This window comes from Haliaeetus albicilla, chromosome 4 (assembly GCF_947461875.1).
Source record: "Haliaeetus albicilla chromosome 4, bHalAlb1.1, whole genome shotgun sequence".
In the NCBI taxonomy this organism is placed as follows: domain Eukaryota; kingdom Metazoa; phylum Chordata; class Aves; order Accipitriformes; family Accipitridae; genus Haliaeetus; species Haliaeetus albicilla.
The window spans coordinates 24,499,356-24,522,678 of record NC_091486.1 but is presented as its reverse complement, the minus strand read 5'-3'; the positions used below and the strand labels follow the sequence as shown (position 1 = coordinate 24,522,678).

General features: G+C 46.2%; 1 protein-coding gene across 2 annotated transcripts in view; it reads right to left on the bottom strand.

Annotated features, from left to right (window-relative positions):
- Positions 1-5,516: 5,516 nt before the first annotated feature.
- Positions 5,517-23,323, bottom strand: part of MAP3K20 (mitogen-activated protein kinase kinase kinase 20) — a 95,496-nt gene continuing 77,689 nt past the window's right edge. For both annotated transcript variants that reach the window (XM_069781447.1, XM_069781446.1), the window contains exons 17-20: positions 13,593-13,709; positions 11,987-12,061; positions 10,781-10,931; positions 5,517-6,503 (exon numbers count right to left, since the gene is read on the bottom strand). In XM_069781447.1, the coding sequence (XP_069637548.1) occupies positions 5,824-6,503; positions 10,781-10,931; positions 11,987-12,061; positions 13,593-13,709 (1,023 nt within the window). In that variant the 3' untranslated portion in view covers positions 5,517-5,823. The remainder of the gene's footprint in view (positions 6,504-10,780; positions 10,932-11,986; positions 12,062-13,592; positions 13,710-23,323) is intronic.

Below are 23,323 nucleotides of genomic sequence, written 5' to 3'. Positions count from 1 at the left end.
GGAGCTACAGAGAGGGGCCGCACGCTTTACCCCCAGCTCTTGGCCACCCAGGGCTGCCGCTGCCTTCCAGCGCCATTCCTCTGTCCTCCGAGATGTTAATCTCAGATGCCCTGTATTTACATGTACTCAAACATGATCTTGGCAGACCCTTATTAGTGTTATTGCCGTAATAGACTTCTCCTCCATAACCTCTAACTTTTTGCAACAAACTGGCTTGAACTCCTAAGCTTTGGCACTTCATTAGATAAGAAAATTATGTAAAAACCCTTCTATGGGGGATGCATATACAGAAAATAATTCTGTCAGATGTAATTTTCAGAGGTAGCACAGCTATTTGGTTCCATTTTAGTGACGTGAGATGTCAGGAGGTCTCTCGGTTTGGGGTTTTTCTACAATTACAAAAGCAACTGCCCATCTTTCCCAGCCTAAAGTAATAATAATAATAATAATTAGGTCAAAGTGCATTCTCTAGCACAATCAAAAAAATCAAGTGCTTATTCGTTGATGCATGGTCCAGTATTCTTGGCAGTAGATTTATAGGATGTCTTAAAATACTTGGATTTTGATCCTAAGCAGCATCAGCTGAGCTGGAGAGGAGGACAGTGGTAAGGGGTGCCCTGGCCAGGGGCTGTCACTCTGAGTGAGGAGGGAGAGGGGTTGCAGAGGGTCTGGGCAACTTCTGCTCCTTAAATCAGCTCAGCAAGCTGCCAGATCGTGGTCAGCGTATGGGGTTTTGGTGTGTGCCCAGGGAGGGTGGCGTTGCTGTCAGGCATGGCCAATTGCGAGAAAATAATCAGTGGGAGCAGGTTAGAAAGAGCAAAACTGCAGTAGCAAGTATTTTCTTTAAAAAGTAAACAATGTCCAAAACCACCCCTTGTTTCACACTGATGCCAGCGAGAAAGCAGGTTCTCACGGGGTGTTCTCACAGGGTGTTAGTTGAGCTGTGGCAGCACTGGGGGGGGAGGCGTGAATGGGCACTCTCTCCTCCCAGCTGAACAGGAACTGGGCTTGCTTTCTCCAGCATTTCACAGAAATAATCAACCAGCAGCAATGACACCCATGATCCCCAGCCCTGAAAACCACCGTTCCCAGGGGCATGGCAGTGTTTTGTCCGCTGGCATGGCATCATTGAGGTCCAAGTGTAGATGGGGAGACAGAGGGGCCACTGGCATCCCCCCTGCTGCAGGCAGGTCTCAGCAGAATCAGTGCAGCATGATCAGGTTCCATCCCACCCAGTCAGTATGACTAGATCCCCCCACAGCACAGAAGTACAGTGCAGTGGCAGCAGTCGGACAGGCTGAAACCCTGACAGCCATGTTCCCCAGTGAAAAGGGATCCAACAGCCACCCCATCTCCCCTCTCTGACTTTTTATTTTCCTGATGAGCCCAGTGCAGGCATAACATTTCGGTATGTGCTTTGAAATCAGTATGAGGCCAAAGCAACAACTAGAAATCCTGCAAGAGAGAGAGATTACAGCACTGCCCAAATCAAACACTGACCTGGGTGAAATTCCTGCCCGGGCCATAAGAAGCAACCACTGCAACTCCACTGCCCTGGGATAGATTGACAGTCTACTCATGTCACAAGGGGTTAGGGTGAGGAACAGCCTGGGGTTGTTTATGATTTCAGGGCCCCTTGGACTGTTCAGTGGGCTGTCACCTCTGCAACAATCATCCTTCTGTGAATTTGCAAAGGCTCTGCAGGAAAAGGAAAGGCTTGTGTGAGGGGTTGAGCTGGGAGACGGGTTACTTTGCTGTTTCATCCTTTCCCCAGCCAGGCAGAAGATGAGCAGCTACAAAAGCCCTCTGAGCAGCTCTCCCCCTTTCAGAAATGCCTTCGGCTCTGTCGAGCAAGCTGCACGTGGGCAGCCCCCTCGAGTCCTGGCTGCATGTGAACAAAAGCAGTCTGTGTTTGCAGGACTGGGCAATATTTTCGCTCCAGGGAGTCTCACATTCATGTGCTGCCTGCTATGCTTAGGAGCAGAGTTTCACAGGTGCTGGAACAGCCAGCTGGTTTGCAGCACAGCAGCATACGTGCCTCTGACCTGCAGGACACAAGGAATGTGCCCCGAGAGTGCCGTCGCTTGGCCCCTTCCCCATGCAGCACCACACCACACTGCTGGGCTAGCTGTCAGTCCCTCTGCAGAGCGGGTCCCCAGGACACTCGCCTCTTATGAGCAGTCCTGCTGACAGTAGCTGCAGGTACCCAAGCACTGCTGGGGAAATCTGTGTACTTAGGAAGCCAATATCCACCAGGGTCAGACCCAGTTCTGGGACACCTTGCTGAGCTAAAGAAGAATGATTGCTAACCTCAGTGTGAAGTGCCTGCTCTCCATCCTCCTGTTTTTCTTTTTTTTTTAAAGACATCCTTAGGTATATGGGAAAGACAAAAAAAGAAGCTTAAAAAAATTGAACCACACATTTTGTTGGCAGAAAACCAAAAAAAGTCTCAGCATCATTTTTGTTCATGCCATGAGGACATCAGCTGTGGGCCGAAAGCCTGTAAAGTTTCAGAAAACCAAGGACCATAATGCTGAGGTTAACCTACTCTTCCTGTCTGAGCTGAGCATCACTTCTTCCCTTCCAACCCACCGGCAGGGTTAAGAACTAATGGCTGGAGGGAGACACTGCCGTTCACCTTGAAACCTTTCTCCCGATGTCTGGCACCCAGAGGGAGCAGGGCAACTCAAGAGCCAGAATAAAATGTTGCCGAACAAACAAACAGATTCTGTGTAAGCTCTGACTGTCACAGTCTCACACTTTAATTGAAAAAAAAAATCTGATTTTGTAAACGTTCTCCCCATTGGATGCAAATATCCACTCACTTTGGACGCCCAGTTCTGAATTTGCCTTCGTGAGTTCGCCACTATTTTTCATCATCCATTCCAGCAGCCATCCTAGAGCTAGCTTCTTATAATTCAGAGCATTTTGAACTATGGAAAAGGAAAATGCAGGTACCTTTGGGGGATTAAGAAAACAGGAACATCAGCACATGGAGATACAAAGCCCAAGAGAAAGGAGAGCCACGAAAACAACAGGCAGCTCTACAGCAGTGATATTTTGTGCCACTTGCAAAGTCAGACACGGGGGGAGGGTGTAGCACTGCTGAGGATATGTGTATGAATGGAGGGCAGCGTGTCCAGCTCCTAGTGTGCAAATCTAGACCTACTGGTACTTAAATATGATTGGCTTTAACAGGCTTCTACAAAACCCCTAAGGTAACGCAGTATGGCTCCTTTCCAAAGCGCAGACATTTGCTGAAGTGTAGTTGCCCAAGACAGTCTGATTTTCCACATTGCTGTGCACGATCTTCTAGCTGCGTGTTGGTAAAACATGGAAATAAATTGCTTGGCTTCATAAAGTACTGGGGGGTGAAAATGTAAGCACATTTTGACTTATAATGAATTATTACCAAGATAGGGAGCAGCCACATTAAGAGTGATAAAAATGAGACGGAAAACTAGATCTTGCTGAGACTTTCGTTTTGGGGTTTTTTTTTTGACAAGTTCACTCACTGTTGCTTTAACCAGCAATGCTGTTGCAGCAAAAGGATTTCTAATCAGTCACTATTGCATGATTGTTTAATTTTAATAGGTGTGATCAATACCATCCGCTCCTTCTTTAAATGCTAATGAACGCTTTAATACAACAGATGTGGACAGACAGTGCATTGCAGATTAAAATTAGGCACAGCATTAAATTGCTTACAAACAGCAGAGGAATCCTGCTGGACATCTTGACAATCAACCACAGGCAGCTGATAAATCTTGAATTGCCACCACCAGCCCACAGTGTCTGCTGAGTAGGGCCTTGTTTTCAGACTTGTACAACTACACCACCAACCTCATCACCTTGGAAGAGAAATGTAACTTTCCAAACTCTTGCAGTTTCTTTCTAGGATTTGTGCAGGCCCAACCGTGAAACAAGATCTCGCTTCCTGAGATTCATATCCAAATTTTAATAACACAAGCACATTTCCAGCAAGTGCTGTCAGGTGCGCTTACTATCAGCTGGTATCCTCCAGCCCATTTTGGTCATGGCAAGAAATGTTAGGGAAGGATCCCCAACCTAGACAAAATCCCAGTGTCCTGCTAAGTTGTGACAGAGAAACATCCAGTGGTGGATTGTCCGCATCCCCAAATTATTTGTCAGGTTCAGTAAACCAGGACCAGAAGCTGGGTTACTAGCTAGCTTTCAACCAGTTTGAAGCCACAAGAAAGTGGCAAGCTCTGTTATCACAGAGCTTCATGTGCAGCCCCATTCACTTTCAGGTAAAGCTTCTTACTATCTTTTCTGCTCTTAACTGTTGTCAGAGGAAACGGTGCTTAAATGACAGAGATCCAGTTCCCAACACTTGGTATCAGTTGTGTCCTGCTCCATTGGTTTTGGTGGACCCTGTCCTGAATTCATGAAATGTGTGTTCCAGTTCACTCTGGTAGGTATTGGGAAACCCACCATGGGGCTCAGCACTCATTGGGGCTGGTGGGAATCAGAGGGAGGAGAGCTGCGTGTACCCCCAGGAGTGGTCTTTGTGTGGAGCAGGGAATTTACATGTCCTTTTGAATGTCCAGTGACAGGACTATGGTGATGGGGGTCATCGAGGGGCTGACAAGCCAGCAGCTCATCCACCATCGCTCACAACTGCGTGCCAGCAAGCACCGCTTGGCATGGATGGTATGTAGCACCTTGTTCAAAGGCATCTCTAATTTACAGTTTCTTGGCTTTCAGAGGGTATCATGCGTTGCTTTGGGTTCAGCTCCTTTTATCTGTTTCTTCTTTTTTTTTCCCCTCTTGCATCTTGGAAAACCCTAACTTTTTTTTTTTTTTCCTTTTTAATTGTGTGAAATCAGCTTAGAGTGAAAAGGCCAAGAAGAAACTTTCTGACGACAAGCGAGTCTACAGCTATGTCTTTGTTCTTGGTGGAGCTAAAGACCACATTAATCAGAAACTTTGCTGACCTTGTCTTTAATACCTGAAGACTGAAAGACAAAAGCGACACAGTCTGGCCACATTTAAAAATTCAATTAAAAAATGCCTGCTGCTGAGGGATAAACATTATCATAGACCTCAGTGGGGTTAGATGTAACTATGATAAAGGGAACGCCTTTTTCTCCCTCTATTTTTATTTTTTCCCCCAAAAGAATAAAGCTTATTTTTTGTTTTTCCTTCTGACTACAACAACCGTGTATGTGACAGAGTGTGCTCAGTGGTGTCGGGTAGCTGGTGTTGGGGCTGTTAGTAAAGAGCGAGGTGAGAAATTCCTGAGAGGGGATGGCAAGCTGGAAGTGGAGAAGTGAAGCTACTGGAATGGACCTTGAGAAAAATCTCCCTGCATTCCTGTTTTTTCAGACTATGCTGGTTTGATAAAAATAGTACTTCTTCCTATAGCCCTGGCAGAAGCAGACTGAACAGGGGGTGAGGAGACCCCCTCAGAGCCGGACTTGGCATCTGGAGACATAAGCAAGGCAAGATGTAGCAGCAGCACAACTCCTTCCCTAAGGATGAAACGGAGAGCCTTTCGTTATGGCACCCAGCTGTGCCTTACTGATTTTATTGTTGAAATATTAAGCAAATCAGTGGCTATCCAGTCAGCTGAGAACATGAGCAGCCAAACGGAGGGGAGAAAATCAAATGAAGCCCCTCGGCACTGACCGTGACAGGAGGGGAGGTGGGCAGCTCTCCCCTTCCACGGGCAGGCCCTGGGCTGCGCCGGCCAGCGAGGGAGGTGGCGTCCCAGCTTCCGTGTGGTGAAGTAAATAGGAGCGGGCGTATCTTCTCTAGGTTGAACCGCTGGTCAGTCAAATAAAGGGGCAAATTCCTCCCTCAGAACGTCCTCCGGCCCCGCCAGCTCCCCTTGGGCCTCTCCTTCCCCGGCTTGCCAGCGGTCTGCCTGTGGGGCTTCTTTGCATGCTGCACCTTTATCCACCCCCCCTCGCTGACTCTGCTCTCTCCTTCGCCCCTCCTGGGCTCGCTCTCACCCTGTGGGGGCATGCCCGGGATGGCCTTGAGCTGGGGGGGGCTGCGGGGGTACCTGCGGTGCTGGGAGGCCGGGGGGGCCACTGGTGAGGAAGTCCTGCAGGCTCTTCCCGAGTGCCGGGGGGGCACCGGGGAGCTGGTCCCGCTGCACCGCCCGTCCGAGGAGCTGCGGGAGTTCCCGCTGTGCGAGGCGTTTCTGCCTTTGCCGGCAGACCTGTCCCTCTCCGAAGGGGTGTCGGAGGCCGTGCTGGAGGTGCTGCTGCCTTTCGAGTTCAGGTGCAGATTCGAGAGGTTTCTCACCAAACTGTGCGAGAGGGGAGAGGAGTTTCTGGAGTGGCTGATGGACGTGAACTGGTAACTGACGGGACCGCGTGTCCTCCTCACGGCAGCGGCGTAGGAGTCCTGGCTTCGAAGGTAGGGCAGGTAGTGGGTGACGGTGGTCGGGCTGTGGGGGTGGCCGTGCTGGAGGGAAATGGCTTTTGCTATTTGGTGCATCCGCAGCGTCTGCATCCACTGGCTGTCGATGCCTGGCAGGGAAATGGAAACACAGTCAGCTTTCTGTGAATTGATGGAAAACCACCCTCTGGTTTACCAAAGGTGTGAGGTTAGGCACCAGGGTTTGTCTTGGAAGAACCTCAACATATCTCAAACCACCCTTTCCCTCCCAGCCCGGCAGCAAATAGCCCTAGGTTTGATTATGTTCAACCTTATGGTTGAACATAATGTTGGACTTTTAAAATAGCAAATGATGCAAATATTTCTGATGCCAGTGCAGATTATGGAGCTTAGACTAGAAGACACTTACTGAACCATCCATTTGGCTGTTCAGGTGGGTTCCCACTCCCAAGGGCCTCCCAGTGGTCTTAACCCAACCTGGTTTTAAACATTTCCTGTGATGCTTCTGGCAGCCGCGGCAGATTTCTCCACAGCTTTCATTGCACAAGTGCCTGGAGACCTCCAGAGCAGGCATGGGGTGGGCACCCCAAGGTGCTGGCACCGCTGCAGCATCACCCTCCACCTGCGTCTCTCCCAGCCGGCACGGTCACGCTGTTCGCAGACGAACACAGAGACAGAGGTGGTGCAGACACCAGTGCAAATCCCTACTGCGGCAGCCAGACTCACCTCCTCTCGCTCCATTTTCTCTTCAAACCGCTACACTCCACAACAACCAGGGCCACTTCAGTTGTTACTGTTACTACAAATTCAGAAGTCAATCCACTTTGCATGCTCCAGATACTGAGTCTAAGCTCCAGCTACACCGCTCTGTCTGGTTTCATGCAGAAAATCAATTCTATATGTGGAAAAGCTAGTGAGGCAGAAGGCTTCAGCCAGGATAGCTCAGACAGTGCTTAACTGTGAGTGATTCGGGGTATTACAGTTCCCTCTCACCTACTGTCACAGCCCTGGGGTTGTAACAAAAGTTGTAGCTCCCAGAGATCAGACTGAAGCACTTCTGAAAGTCAGTCCTGTGGTTTGCATGAAAGCCTGTAGCAAATACAATAGTTGTAAATTTTCCATTTGAACTGCGAGGGCTGCCTGGTTTGCTACTTTATGTGTAGAGCAGAGACCAGGAATTCTCCCCTTATCCAAGGCCACGGTTCTGGCCAAAAACCCATGGGGAGCAGCTTAAATAATTTTGCTCTAGAGAGATTTGAATGACTTGTCCTTAAAGATTGCTAGTATCATTCTAACAGGAAAGCATAACCCTGCAAGCTTGAAGCAGCATAAATGCGACCAAAATGTTATTCTCTTCAGCAGAGGACCCCAGCTCCTCTCTTGCCTTTTGCTGGTTTTCCAGAGAAAGACTCCCTATGCTGTGGGCCCTCTGCCTCTTGCTGCAATGCTGCATTGGCTGTGGGGAGTTTTATGGGAGCTGGGTAGCGGCTCTGTCCTCGTTAGGATTGCTGCTGTTAAGACGTAATGGATGGTCTCTTCCATTCCTCCTTTCCCCAGAGTTTGCTTGAATCCCAAGAGATTTTAATCATTTCAACTTAATGTCAAATATGTCAAAAGGAAACTGTCTTTCCTGTCAAAGTGCAAGCGTGACACCGCCACAGCAGATAGCTCTGGCTGCACTGAGAGATGAACCTCCTTTCACGGAAAGACAGATGGGAATTGCCTTCTCTGCTTCTTAACCTCCTTGAAAGTCACAGTTTCAAAAGAAACATGCATGCTGAAATGTACTTGCTAGACACCTTCTCCTCTGCCATTCCCCTGTGCCCTCCTACCAAGGCTGTGGATGTAAAACACAGACCTCATAAACTTGGAAGCAGCAGGCTCAGGACTTAAGTCTGGGTCTTCATTTGTTATCAGCTCTCAGGTGGCCACCACATGCCCTGTGGGACCAGTGCTGATGCTGTCCTGAATGAGGGGGTCCCTTCAGCAGCTTCAAGCTGTTCAGTCCCTGCTCCTTACAGCCAGCTGCAGTCGCTAGCCCAGGGACCAGCTGCCCAGCAGGGACCTCCCAGTGTGTCCTGTGGGGCTGCCTCTCACCTCTCGTGGGCTGGGAGGCTTCTCCCTCATATGGTCTCTGAGCCACCAACTCTGTACACTGAATTAAATGCTCTATGTGGCAGCCCACAGACGTAGTACCTTCACTGCTGGTTATTTTAGCCTCTTAGGCAGGTATTACCCTTACCTTTGTGCTTGGATTTGGTGGTTTTAAACCTGGGATGGGTGGTCTGGTCAAGAAGACAGGCCAGAAAGTTTACTAGAACTGAGGGACAGCTTTTGTGCTGTCTGGTAACCCACCTCCTCTGAACTGTTCCTATTCACTTGGGTGCTGACCATACATCTGTGCCTTCATGTAACTCCTCCATGTGCCAAAGGGACAGACAAGCTCTCCCACCACTCACCGCAAAAAAATGAAAGCAGCTCTGTTTACTGTGGCAGAGCCAGCCTGTGAAGATACACCACTACACTTCGGTACGACTGTATGGCTCATCACCCCGAAACCAGGGTAATCTCCATCAGCAGAGCTTATCTGCAGTGAAGATGTATCTTTTAGAACATACTCTATGTCCCATCTGCATTACAAAACACAGTTGTGTTGCAAAAGGATCATAATTGCTTAGGAATAAGAGCACCCATTTTTGATGTGTCTGTAGTCTAAACCCAGCACCTCTCAATTCATGAGGCCATTCTACATTTGGCAGCAGTGTACAAAATCAGAATTCACTCTCTGCTGACTGGTACCTTGTTCCAGCTCCTGTGCTGCTCCTCAGCTGTCCCAACCCAAACATTTCTGCAGCCCTACTGTGAAATCAATGAGAAAAACAGCTGTGGCTAAGAAACACCTTTACAAAAAGAACAGCAGATCTTAAAGGCAGAACTGTGCTAGAGTCAACTGAATTGAGTTTGACTATGTCAGTGGCATACTTTAGTTAGGAAATGAAGACTGCAGTGTAGAGCCCACTGTACTATTAAATGTATCTCACTGAAGAAGTCAAGCCCCAGAAGCCAGAACAAACACTGTTCCAGAAGTCAGATAACGATGAGCCAGGGCTCGCTCAAACGGGCAGGCTGAGCTGTGGAAGAAAAGTGCAGTGGGAAGATTTCCACTCTTCCTCACAGCAAAGCAGGACATCAGGAGGACCTATGGGGTCTGCCAGGTTGGCAGCATGTACCTATCAAAACAGTGTATTGCCCACAGGGGACTTTTGTGCCACCCCACATGCAGCTTCTGAGGCTACAGCCTTGGTGTGTGTGCCCCCCCTGCAACAGCACTGGCCAGAGCAAGAGCAATCTGCACCCACACATCTCTTCCAGGAGGTGCCCTGTATCCAAGCACAACATCTGTGCAAAGCTGCCTGTGTGCTGTGTGGCCAAGAGCAGGAGGGAAGAGCTGGCCGAAGCACTCCTGCTGAGTTTGGGTTGCAGGGAGAGAAAGCCAGGATAAAAGCTGCTAAAAGCACTGGCTCCCAAGATCCTCAAAACAGCTGTGGAAAACTCCATTATTGCCTACAGATAGAGGGTAGACATCTGTGAGATTGTCTCCTTTCTAAGCAGATGCCTTGCTGACATCCTGGTTGAGAAACATATCTTCACCCCAGGCCCTGCACACTTTGTGTGGGTGCTATAATTCAGTCCAAATCCTCTTGCTATGCCAATACACTTGGCTCCACAAAGCTGAGCACTCTCTTGTCTTGGTGAAGAGGGGTGGATCTGGAGAAGGGCAGATTTGCCAGCTGATCCCCTGATCCAGCGTCCACAAGCAGACTCTGGAGAAGAGCACGCCTGCCACTGTGGAAAGGCTACTGTGGATGTGTACACATAAGCCAACAGAGAGGGGAAGAAGCCTGGACCATAGGCGGAAACACCTCTCCCAATGACCTACACCGGAGGGAATCAAAAGGTTGACCCAAAGCTGACCCAAGGAAGGGGTGGAAAAAGTGTCAGGATTTAAGGCTGCTTAGTACTGGAAGATGTGAAGCATTTGGGGTTTTGGAGCAGACGGATCTGAGCTCTATGTCTGCTGTTGATGTGCAGCTGCAAGCGACCACAGTAGACGAAAGATTTGTAGCTAATCGCCATTGACTGCTTCCAGCATGCTTCCAATAGGAGCATACAGGTCATCCCCCTTAAACTACATCATGATATAGAACGTTACTACCCAAAGTTTAGCCTTTAAGCTGTCAGACATGCCAGGGTGCTCCTGCATGCATCTACGGAGACATCACAGGGACCACAATGCCACCTGACGCTGCAAGGTGTGCTCTGTTGTTGGAACAGAATAATGGCATTGACTTTTTGCTGTTCTCCCCATATACGCCTTGCCCACGTCAGCGATAAAGTACTGACTTACTTGAGTCAGATCTGCTCCGTGAATTCCCCTCCGAGTTGGGGAGCGAGGTCTGTATCATGAGCTGTACTGTCTCGACCTCATCCTGCGCTTTCACCTTGCTCCAGCTGATAGCTTGGATGTGCCTGGTGCTTTTGGGAGCTCTAACGTCACTCTGCTCAGGAAGGACAAAACACGCATGAAGACGTAACGCATATAAGGACAAAACAACACACAACCCACTAAGCTCTCCTGTGAGGGAACTTCCACTAGTGCCTGGGCGGCAGCAGCATTTTCAATATAGAGTCTGTTTTGAAAAACCACTTAGCCAGTTCTCAAGTATTTTTAGACTCTAGATAATTTTGGCTGGTATTTTGTGATTATGCTAAAAATGTGGTAGTGAATAACTGTTTCAATTCATGTACCATGTGGTGGAAAGATCTGAAGGCCTTCCTCTACAACACAAAAATATATTTTACTAGTTCTATTAATGTGAGCGTCAAATGGGCAGTGCTTTCTGCTAAAGGAGGTAGGACTAAGCAGGTATTTTTGCAGGGGGACCCTCCACAAAACTTTCCTGGAGTATCAAGCTCTTCAATCTGCTGTTAAGGGCCTATGACTCCTGTGAGAAACTTCACGCTGAAAGAAAACTACTGTTCTTCACTTCTGAGACAGGCAAGCAAGGTCCAGGATTTCCCTGTCTCTCCATCACTGCTTGAATCCTTGCTCAGGACAGTGCTGCAATCTCAATTATTAGCCTCCTTGTGCACAGCATTGGTCTTTATAAAAACACTTTTGTAAGTAACTGCAAACTCTTTTTACAAAGGCTAATTTCTATCACATTAAATTGTCTTCCAGGTTTTATTTTGTCTTATTTTACTCTTGACTTCTCATTTTATTTCTTCTCCTGTTGCTACTCTGCTCTCCTAATTAGCACTTCATTGAAAAGGAAACAGTCTCTTCAAGTAATGCAAACAACACTGACCATTACACTTCAAGCAAAAGGAGTTTTTGTCCTTGAGAAAAAGAGCCATCCCAGGCAGCAGTCTGAGGATATTGTCTCTGTAAACCTCATTCAGGTTTTGCTCTGAACTTTAGATTTTACAATTAATTACAGGCTGCTGAGACTTGATTATAGGATATAACAAAGCCAGAGGATGCTGCTTCCACACCTCCCATGTGGGTTTTATCTTGGATAAACAATTTTTTAATTTGTTTCTTAGAGCTTACCTCATACGTAACAACACATTCTACAGACTGGTGTTCTTCTATCCCCACAATCCATTTCTCCATTACAAATGGTGGCTGAAAAAAACATGGTGGGAGTTTTATAAGGTGCTCTTCATCTCCTGACTTGTTTCTGAAACACCCCAAAGATATTTTCAACATTTGCCTTTTTTCATCTGCTCCCATACTGTTAACATCAATACTTTTCTTAAACTCTTATGAGATGAAGCAATATATTTTGGAATTATTTACTTCCTTGTTTTCAAAAGGAAACTGAGAAGAGATTTCTATAAATAACAAAATAACAGACAGTAGGTAAGACAACATCGAATGTTTTCATGGGGGCATAAACCTTTTTCATTTTTGTGCGTGTACAGTTTTTTTTCTGCTAGACTTACAGAGGCCAGCAAGAAGAAATATCTAGAGAGTCTCGGAGATATTCCCTGACAGATATAAAAATGTTGAAGTATGTGAAAAGTTAATGTTATTGTATCTAGTTATTAGTTTATTTAACGGTAAGCCTTTTTTTTTTTAAGGAAAAAATTAAAATATCCAAGATGAAAATTAAATAGAAAACTATTTTGCAACAAAATAATAATAACAGTCATTTTAAAAAATCATAAGTGTTGTTCCAGAAATCACTAACTATAAAAACAGTATAGCATGAATTAAACATGAGAATCCTTTTTGGCAATTAATCATATTTTCACATTTTCCTTAAAATTCTGACTGTTGAGAATCTGATTTTCAGTTTTTCCTTTAGAAAAAATAACCAAAGGTTCCCCCAAAATTTTGCCCCAAAAATTCACGGTTAAAAGCATTCAGGAGCTTGGGAGGTTTTATCAGTGCACATTAGAGCAGCATTCTAATTGGTAATCAAGCCGTATATTTTTTCATTTAGGAATTTATTTTGTTAGCTATTATCAAGTGGAGCATATTAATAAAAACAAACAATTAAAATAACAGCAAACAGAATGCCCTCTGCATTAACAAAGCTTCTGTTTCTTACGGTAAAAGCAGTCTGAATGCTGGCTGGTAAATATTTACATGCAGGTTCTGAAATAAGGTGAAATTCCCAGTGACACTGAATTGCAGATGTTCAGTGCTGTACTGTCAGTTGATGGGTTTCAGTCTTTGCAACCCACCGTTGCATGAAAAAGGGAGTTTTAGAACCATGTAAAAGTTCTAAGACCATGTAAAAAAAAAAAAAAAAAAAGAAAGAGAGAAAAAAAAACCCCAACCCAGACAAATCACATGAAGTTTCAAACTGGAACATTTGAATCACCTTCTTCTCTTGAAAAGGAAAGTAATTTTTGAACATTCTTTTCTTTAAAAGGGGTAATAAATTCAGAGGATATAAGATGGAATTAAAACAAGAAAATATAAATTAGTTCCTTCTCTTATTTTTCTATTGTTAACATTATTGTCAGCTTAAAAGAGAACCAAAATACCTAACTCCTATTATGATACAAATCTGTTTAAAATGTGCATTTTATTTAAAAGCTGTCAAGAGATTGAGCTTCTGCAAGCACAAAAGTCGACTGCTGTGGTATTTTAATGTCTTTGTTTGAGATCTGTGAATTCGTGAAAGCTTTAAGGCTGTAAATACCTTTGTCATCTTTAAAATCTCTACATCAGGTAGGTTAGTGTTGAATGTCACATCTTTTATGTAGGTTATTGCAATTTCATCCCCGTCCATCTCCATGTACATTTTCCATTTACAATCCTATGAATAATAAAAAAAGAATACTGGATTGTTAGAATACAAATAAAAAAAAACCAAAATGAAACAAAACTGAAAGCCAAAACAACCCAAAACCTAATCCTCAATATATGGGGGAAAAAAATAACCCAACAAGAAAGGTAAGGAATATACATATATTTTAGGATATGCACATTTTCCAGTAAAAGTGTTGATAACGGCAAACCCTCGGGTTCTCTCCTTCACTCTCCTCTTAGGTCACCCTGAGAGACAGTCACCATGCTGACAGGTCTAGATGCCTTCAGAGGTGTGGATCCCCACCTGAACGGACAGCCTGTTTGAGTGGGCAGTGCGGGAGCTCTGCATGCCCGCATGGCGGTGGAGGCACAGGGCAGCGGTGGGAGCTGTCACTCAGGGTCACAGCCAGCTCCAAGGACATCTTCCCGGTGAACCCGGGAACAAATAACCAGAGGTTCTGTGAAACACTGTTAAGACAGTCGCTCAAATAATGGGCAAGAGGATGAGCTGGTTATTACAGCTCACATTTCAGATACTGGGTGCCCAGCGAGGCACTGAGCTCAGCTTAGAAATTAATCATATAGTCAGTCTAATAAACCAAAGCAATGAAAGGTATCCTTAAATAATCCCATGAGCCGAACACGGGGCCAACATCCAACACTTTGCACAGGAGTGAGCCTGCAGAAGCTGACAGCTCTGGCAGCATCGTGCGGAACATCCCACGCGGGCTAAGCGCTGGGACCAGGGTTTGTGCCTGTGGCCAGGGAGGCTCCCACTGGGGACCGGAGACTGCCTGTCCATGGTGCAAACCAGCCAACATCTGCTGGTGTGCCCAGTAGGTGCTTTGGGGATTAGATACTATCCGGTGCACTGAGCTCCTCCAAAAGTCAGTCCCCTGAGGGCTAACAGGGCTGCAGTGAAGCAGAGTGTCTCCATCTCTGTGCAGGCAGGAGATCTGCCCTTCACAGAGACAGCGGCTCCTCCAGACATGCCAGGGGTTCAGGAGGGTCTGTGCCTGCCGCACGCCGCCGGCTGGGCAGGTGCGGTCTCAGTGTTTGCAGGAGGCAGTCTTCTCCCCAGTTCTGCTCAGAAAATGCAAAAACTTTCAATGGGGACACAGATGGCCGCTTAGGGCCAAGGGCTTGCGTAAGCAGTTATTTGCACACACAAACGTACAGCAGCCTAAAAAGTATCCGTTCGCACATGCGATTATCTGCTAGTGTTTGCACGTGCATCTCTCATAAATGTAACATAGGAGCTCAGCCCTCAGAAGTCTCAAAGCTTTCAATCAGGCATTGAATTGGCAGTTCCAAGATAAAAGAAAACTGGAGTATAATCATTTCCGAACCGCAACAACAAATTATGCTTATGAAAGCATTTGGCCCTGTGTGTCCATCTGTCCCCATTGAAAGCTTCTGTGTTTTACGAGCAGAGTGGACGTGTGAGTTGGTTTTCGCATCAGCCCTGTGCGAGTTTGCGCGATGGGAACTGCGGTCCAGTGGTCAGAGCACCGGACTGAGACTCGGAGGTGCCAAGTGGTTTCCAGTTCTGCCATCGGCTTCCTGCGCAACCTGATAAGGCGCCGAAGTCGCCCTGTGCCTCTGTTTCCTGATCATGGACCGTATCATTTCGCATGTCCTTTTTCTGTCCTGCTTTTTTGGGTTGTGAGCTAACTCAGGGTTACGCCTGTCACTTCCCACGTAGGTACAGCACGATGCCCTGGCCCTGACATCGGCTGAGGACTGTACGTGCTATGTAACTGAACAGCAACAGCGAAGCGAGTTGTCTCTGACTCCTGCTCACCTCTCAAACTGTGCTCCTCTCCCTGCCCCACTGTCCTTGTTGCCAGACTTTTTTGCAGGACTTCCTAAATTCATGCTACCTGGATTCCCTATTGCAGATTGAACCCAAGGTTAGAGACAAGATGCTTGATGACATTTACAAGTTTTACAAAAACACCTGAGCCAAGGAAAGAACAAAACATTGACGTAAAATACTATCCTCCAGTTATAATTCAGTGCCTCTCCTGCCGTGAGACCAGTGTCAAGCATCCGAGAGCCAGGGCCGCACCTTGTGCCCGGGCTCCTGTGTCTTCACGACTCAGGATTTTGTGCTGTTCACTCACGTCTCCCTACAGAACAGATATGACAAACGTGAGCTTGTTTTAATAAACAGCATAAATCAAATGACCATCTCTAAAGAACAGGCTGACAAGCTGTGTAAATCCAGGGTCTGGCAGGCGGTGGGCACCTGCCAGCGCCCAGCCCCTCACCGGATCCGCCGCGCACGCAGGAGCCCTCTCCGTGCGGTAACGAATCAGGCTGCCCCACGCAGCTGTGGATGCACGAGCCCTGCACAAACACCGCCTTCCCCGGCTCCGAACTGCAGCTTCAGAGAAAGAAAAACACTCTCCCGTCCTTCAAATCCAGCCCCCAAACCTTCGGTCCTCCTTGGAGTCCTCTCCAGCCACACCACGCAGACACCAAAAGGGCAAATTACCACACTAAGCATACCCTCTCTGGTCACTCAAAAATCCGCGTCTTGTTTTATTTGGAAAGGTTTTAATTGTAAAATCATCAGTGGAAAGGGGAGAGAGAGACAGGGGAATAAAGAGAGGAGAGAAAGGGAAAAAGAGGCTGGGAGAAAAAGAGAAAAGATAGAAAAGACAGAGAGAAGGAAGGAAAAGGAAGGAGAAAAGACAGCAGCTAGGTGACTTTTGAGTCAAGGCACTTGGCAAATATCTAAGATAAGTAGGTGGCTACTTGTCTTACAAACTTGGTAACCATTTTGTTCAACCACGCAGTAAATAATGTGAGATTTGTGTGCTGCAGAAAGGGACATATTTTCCTGTTTTCCAATCAAGTTCTAGTTTCTTTTTTAGTGATGAATAGGAGAGAGATGCTCAGCCCCTTAAGCAAAAATTTGGCTAGAATAATGAAGTATACGTATTTCAATTCTTTGATGAATCAGAGCCATAAGATTTCTTGGATCAAGACGACATTTAGTGCCAGACGTATGTGGGAAAATAATTTGGAAATGGCTTGCTTAGAATGTCTGGTTGATAAATATACTTACACAAGTCCTTCAAAGAGATTCCCCTGGACATCTTGTAATTCAAGCACTAAAATACCTCCCAATATTTACCTGCTCGATTTTGATTTAAATAAAGAATTTCAGCTTTTTGTTTTAAAAAAAACCTAGTTTCAGAACTGGGAGGCACAACCAGCAAAACTTTGTGTGAAAAACATTTCCAAATAACACTTGGACAAAGCCAATAAATCAGCAGCCTCTGCAAATGATTGTAGAAAAGCAAAGCAAATCCCACATGTATTTTGAGCCACTTATCCTCAGCTTCGAAATAGAAAATGAGAACACTTTAAAAATTAAGTCTCCAGCTTACTGTGGTGACAACACTCCTTTAACCCCGTATGTGCTAACATCTGCAACAAAAAACAAAAGGGAAATGAAAAAGATCAGGCACAGGCTTTAAACAACAAACATGTCTCCTGCAACAACAGCTTAAAACTCTTGCTGGGGAGACACCTAATTTTTCAAGGAGGCCCAAATCCAGGATTCATTTTAAAATCAGTGGTTGCAATAAACTTTTCTTTCTTTTAAGATTGAAGAAAAAATGGAAACAGCATTGTAGCAGGCAACTGGATATTAGAAGAAAAGTAAGATGTAACGCAAGATGAAACAAGTATGAAAAAAATGTTGGTCATGCTGGTACTAAAAGTAGTAGCATGTTGATGATTTAGGTCCCCAGAAGCTCCTTTACATTCTTAGCTATTATCTATCTCAGCTGCTGAAACCTGCTGTTTTAAAGGCATTAGAGTTGAACATCTAGTGACAGCACTTGGGTTATTTATCATTATGTATCACCCTGCTACACTATATTTTATTATTCCGGATTTAAAGGAAGATAACACAATTATGGTTAATTTGCTTCTCTTCTTTATATATATAGTGTCATGACCCACCACGGCTTTGTCCCATGAGATATTTTTAACCAAAAAGAAATCCACAAGAAACTCTCCCTAAAAATTCCATTAATAACCTCTTGTAGCGTGTATAGGTTGCAGGGTCTGGAACTAAGAATGTTTTAATCTCTTCAGCAAAACAATGTCTCATAATGATGTACAGGACTATTGCTGCACTGATGAAGAATCATACATAATTCAGCACCTTTCACTTGGCACCACTGTGATATCCTCATTAGCAGTGGCTCACAGTGGCTGTCAGATGGTGTCCATGCGAATGCAGGCATTATATTGTCTTTGAGATGTGCAGCTGCTTCCATGACACTGCCAGTATATAAAAACATGACGCCAGTTTGTTTTATTTAGTGCTAAACCTTCCAGTTTGTAAAAACAAGGCTGACACAGAGCCTGACATGAGGCAGTGAAAATAATTAGCTCTCATTTTCTCAGCCTCCTATTTCCTTCTCCCCGCTGTGTTCTCTTTCCACTAAACCACCACATGTCAGTCGAAATGGGAGGCAATTAGTGGGCTCATTTCAGTCCCCACAACTGTGCTGAAAAGAAAGTATTTATGATGGCACAATGAACAGCTGAAAGATTAAATAACATTTGCCTTTTGAAAAGAAAATGACTTCTAGCTAAATGGGCAATTTTTGATTATTCTCAAACAAGCTTAGAGTAGTTGGTTTTTAAAATACAAGAAAGGAAAATGAGTCATTTTTAGGTGAAAGAATCAAATAAAACTTGACACAGTAATGCAAATAACTGATGTTTTATTGCAAAATATGTAAATGTGTTATACCCTTAACAATGGCTGGTGTCTCAGGTCAGGGCAGGCTGTTGCCAGCCAGGCTCCAGCGAGAGAAGGTGGCTCCACCGCCGGTTTTGTTTCAGCTGTGCAGGCAGAAAAAAACAGGGGCGGAGGGGAGGCCTTCTGAGAGAGATGGTCTTAAAACGTACAGAAACAAAGCAAGAGAAAGAAATATTTATGTTATCAGTTGCCTGGGTGCCTCCTCTGAAAGCCAGAGCTCTTACTCCTCCGCGAGGCAACAGGCAGCGGCTGGCTGGAGCTTCGCCTGGAGAAGCACAAGGCCTTTTTAACACCTACGCAGACCACCCGGCGGTACCAAAAATATCTGTCCCCTGGCAGCGCCTTTCTTTAACATCCAGCGCTGCGAAGCTCTGTGCCGCCGCGGAGGGGAACAAAATGGTAAATACCGGGCACCGCTATGTGCTGGGGGCTGGTGCCCCAAGAAAAGCAGGTTGCAGCAGCTGAGACGGAGAGCTCTGCGATAACAGCGGTCCCGAGCCTCGCCACAGCATTTACCCAAAGCTGCCCTTGCCATGTGATCAGAAGCAAACGGGGATTGCTGCGGTTGCAGGCATCATCATCATCCACATGAGCAGCCTGCTTGCGACAGCGGGACCGTAAAGGTGGAAGCATGAAAAACAGGAGTCCCTTCCTTGAGGGCGGCGCAGGTGCCCTCCTGTGCTGCCTGAACCAGCCCTGTCCTCCAGCGGCATTTCCTGCGGACCACTCGTGGGAACAAGGCGCCGGAGCCACGCAGACACCATGTCCCCACCGACGGTGGGGCGGTGCGGGGAGACTACAGCTCGCACACGGCGAGCTTGCAGCCCTGCGGCACGTTGGCCGTGGGGACGAGGGTGCGCAGGAGCTCGGGAAAGGCACGGCGGGGCCGCTGGACATGTCCTGCACGTGTCGGGGACAGAGGCTCCTCTTCCAGGCTTTTGTCTGGAGAGGACGTGCCAAGCCTACAGACCACTGGGAACCTGTCTGTGCTTCTGCAGATGTATCCGTGACTGAGGCTGTACACGTGAGAAACGACGTGTGGAAGGCGGCAAGTTAATTCAGAGTGGCCAAAGTATGAAAATAAAGCTTGAGATTAAAAAAGTCTAGAAAGTCCAGTGAGCAAATTACCTAGCTGAAAAGTCTATATGCCTCTTCGGGTTTATGGAATCATTTCTGATGGGAATCCCTGGCTCAGCACTGCCTACGCAAGGATTTTAAAAGGTGTTGGCTTGAGTTTGACCTCAGTTACACTTGGACGCTACAGCTGGAACAATCCCAGTGGAGGTGACGGAGTTATACCAACTCCACCTCGTGTGAAAACAATATGTGGTCCAGAAAAGCCTTTTTGAAAGAAAATACAAGGAGCTCAGATCACCTGCACTAAACGTCTTAACACCCTACCACTGATCCACCTCCTTGGCAGACTGCATTAACCAGTTCTTAATCGTGCTGGTTATATTTAAATGTGGCTGTGGTTTTATTTTACAGCTTAGGTGATTTTCTGTTTTTCCTTCACAAAGTATTTACCCCTTTACTGACTACTTATAGGAGCAAATCTATGAAAATGGCACACAAACACAGCTACTCTGATTCTTGCACTAACTATTAGCCCTTAGTAGTGAAAGCATTGTGCTTTGAGATGTAATTAAAGCGAGAGGCTTTAGAAGATGAGGTTTTGAGATAAGGTTAAATAACTCCACATTAGAAAGTCAAGGTCCTTGAAAGTATCTTGCAAAGGAAGGATCAGATAAAGCCAATTCTTCTGCTGGCTTCACTTACCGAAGTGGGTTAAAATACCTACACAGTGTGGGGAATATATGTGACTGAAAAACTACAAAACTGGAATTTTACATTTTAGACATTGGCCCTTGCTTTTATTTTTCCCCACATTTGTAATGTGAGGAGTACCTTACATGGCAAATTAAACTGGTGATGATATATGATGTCTGTCTGAACTAGGAATTATTTTTAAGAAGGTAAAGAAAGGTTTTATGAGTGTTGATGTAGTGGGAGGGTGGAGAGGAAGAAGCAACAGAAACGGTCTCAACCTCAACTGCATTCCAGTTACAACAACTATTTCAGTACTGTTTTGTCTGATACTGCCTGCATTTTGCCAGCCTGGGTTTCTCCACAGGAAGAGTTGGTCGCAATGTCTCTCTAAAGTAGCCTTAATATTATATTCACTTTTGCACTACACATTTAAATAGTAGCATTAAAATATATCCCAGTTTGGATATTCAAGGCTAGAAAATAGTTCACACAGTTAGCAGAAGGTTTTGAAGAGCCTCTGCTCCTTACCTTGTCAAATGGAGGGAGAGGTTAACTGGGGAAAAATAAGGCAAAATGGTGAGCCAACTTCAAGGCTTTGTGTTTGGATATAGGTCAGATTGTGCCACACGGTAAAAAATGAAAACATTCAAAGGCATGGTGAAATCTGCCCTTTTGAGGACCAAAACTAAAGAATGCATCAACAGGAGACAAAAAGGCTGTGAACCATCCTTCTTAAGGGGTTAGGTGATTCATCAGTGCGGAGCCGACACAGCTCAGACACCTTTCCCTGATTGGGAAATTTTAATGAGCCACCTAGGATGAGAAAGCCATTGAAAATTCCCTCTGCAGTTCTGTGAATCAGCTCAAGCCACAATTGCCAGGGTTTGTTTTTTTACCCTCTTTGGTATCTTGGAGTTAATTGGCGTGTCGTGTGTCCCCCCCCCCCCTTTTTTTTAATTTGTGGAAAAAATTCATATAAAATGTCTAAATCTATCACCTTTCAGCTCAGTGGGAATTGTGTACAGAAAGGTCATTAAAAGGAAGTGAATGGAAGTAACCACATAACTCAAACTACAAGAGTTGGAAAGAAACCTCTAAAAACCAGGTTAGCTTTGCAGCTCTCACTCCTGATGCATTCAGAGAGCACAAAGGTCAACTGAGCTTTCATCACCTCCAAAGATGCAGCTAAAAAGGGAAGGAAACTTTAATGAAATGACTGCATCTGTCAGCTGGTGGAAACCAACATAATCCCACTAGAAGATGCAGTTTAAATTAGATAACAAATCTGAGGCTGGTAAAGTTGCATGCTGGGAAGTCAATGTTTCCTTCAGTGTACAGACAAGGCTGAACATTCGAATGCCATCCTGAAATATATTCATCAGGATCCTTGCTAAAAGGCACTGCCATTCCCAAGACCCTTAAGTTTCTGCCTGCTTACAGAGAAGCTGCACTGGCTGTGCCAACGGGGCTCGGTGCAGTGCCAGGGAGAGGACACCTGTGCCCCGAGGAACCATCTTCACACCTGAGAGGGTGCTGTGCTCTGACCAGTCAAACGCATCTGAATGAACCTGCACCCCTCAAATGGTTTCTGCGTCGTGGACTAGCTCATCCAGCACTTTTATGCCCTGTGGCATTGCGGCATGTCACGCTGCACGCTGAGGCTGCGCCCAGACCAGAGCTTTAGTTCGGATCAGGAGCGTGCTTTTGTCCCACATGTCCGTCCTGTCCCACGCTTTGGCAGAGCCACCTCCAAGTGCATGGACTGGCTTGCTTCCACGTGCAACGACACCAGAAGATGCACTACAATAACTAATGGGAACTCTGCCCAGGAGACCAGCACTGAGCCAGCCTGGGGTAAAACCTCCCAGCATGACCTGTTCCCTTGTAGAGAGCCCTTCCTGCTGCGCTGCACCAGCTCCCAGCTGAGCCTAATAACCTCCCTTGATGTACACAGGTCTAGCAGTCTACCCATCACCCAGGGAACACACGTTCTCAACTCGTAACCCAGATTTGAGCTTATTGCCTCTTTCTCCTCATGGCTAAAACAGGAGAAATGCTTCTTAGCTAGGCAGCCAGTTATAGGGACTGATTAGGGTAAAGTTCCTTTGAGAAATTTATTTTTAAACTGATGTAGGCCAGCTTTTTAGCTATAAAGATGGTGGAAGGTATGATCCCAAATGCTTCTGCTGACCCAGTTTTACAGGAACAGGCACCACTCTTTTACAAAAATGGGACAGTAAAAGAAGTTTAAACCCTTCAATCCTGGTTTGCCCAGTATCTCCAATTCATTTTGGAACAAATCTGGCTGGCACCAGTAGCTGGCTTAAAGCAGCCTCTAGGGGAGCTAGAAGATTGTATCCAGGGTTTTTCAAAGCAGCAAGCTAGCCAAATTTTCTATATTGTATGTACCACACCAGTCTTTGTCAGTGTTATGTTTAATGCAAATTACCTTGCTCACATTGGCCCTAGCATCCTGCCTGAAAGCTCAGTTGATCTACTCCTTCCAGTCCACTCTCTAAAACCAGCTTAGCTGCCACATCTTTAAAGGCAGGTATGAGTTAATAAGCAGATCTCGGACGGAAGTTTCCAGCCCAGAGAAACTCAGGTGACAAATTGCGCATTCCCCAGAATGTCATCAGGGACACGGGCGCTGTGGTGGGGCGGATGCCAGGGAAGGCATGCCCGGCATGCGCCCACGGCTGCAGAGGGAATGGCTTCCTTAGGAAGGGGCCCGACAGCACACAGAGCAGAGAGGACCCATTAGGAGGTCATGGGGAAGGCAGGACCGAAAAAAGGATTCTCAGTTGGCACATCAGAAACCTGCAAAGGTTATGTTGGCACTACGCAGGCCCACTGAACTAGCCCTGTCCTCTTGTAACCATTCAGCTTCTGTCCCGTAGACTTTGGCACACTGTCTCATTTGCAAATTTTGCCATCAAAGCTAAAATACCTACTTGTCCTCAAACTTAGTAGGCGTTAGTGCAACCCGGATTTCTCTCCAGCACTCAGAGGTCTATTCGCTCCTTCTCTTGCACTTTCCTGGGGGAGGTTGCCCACCT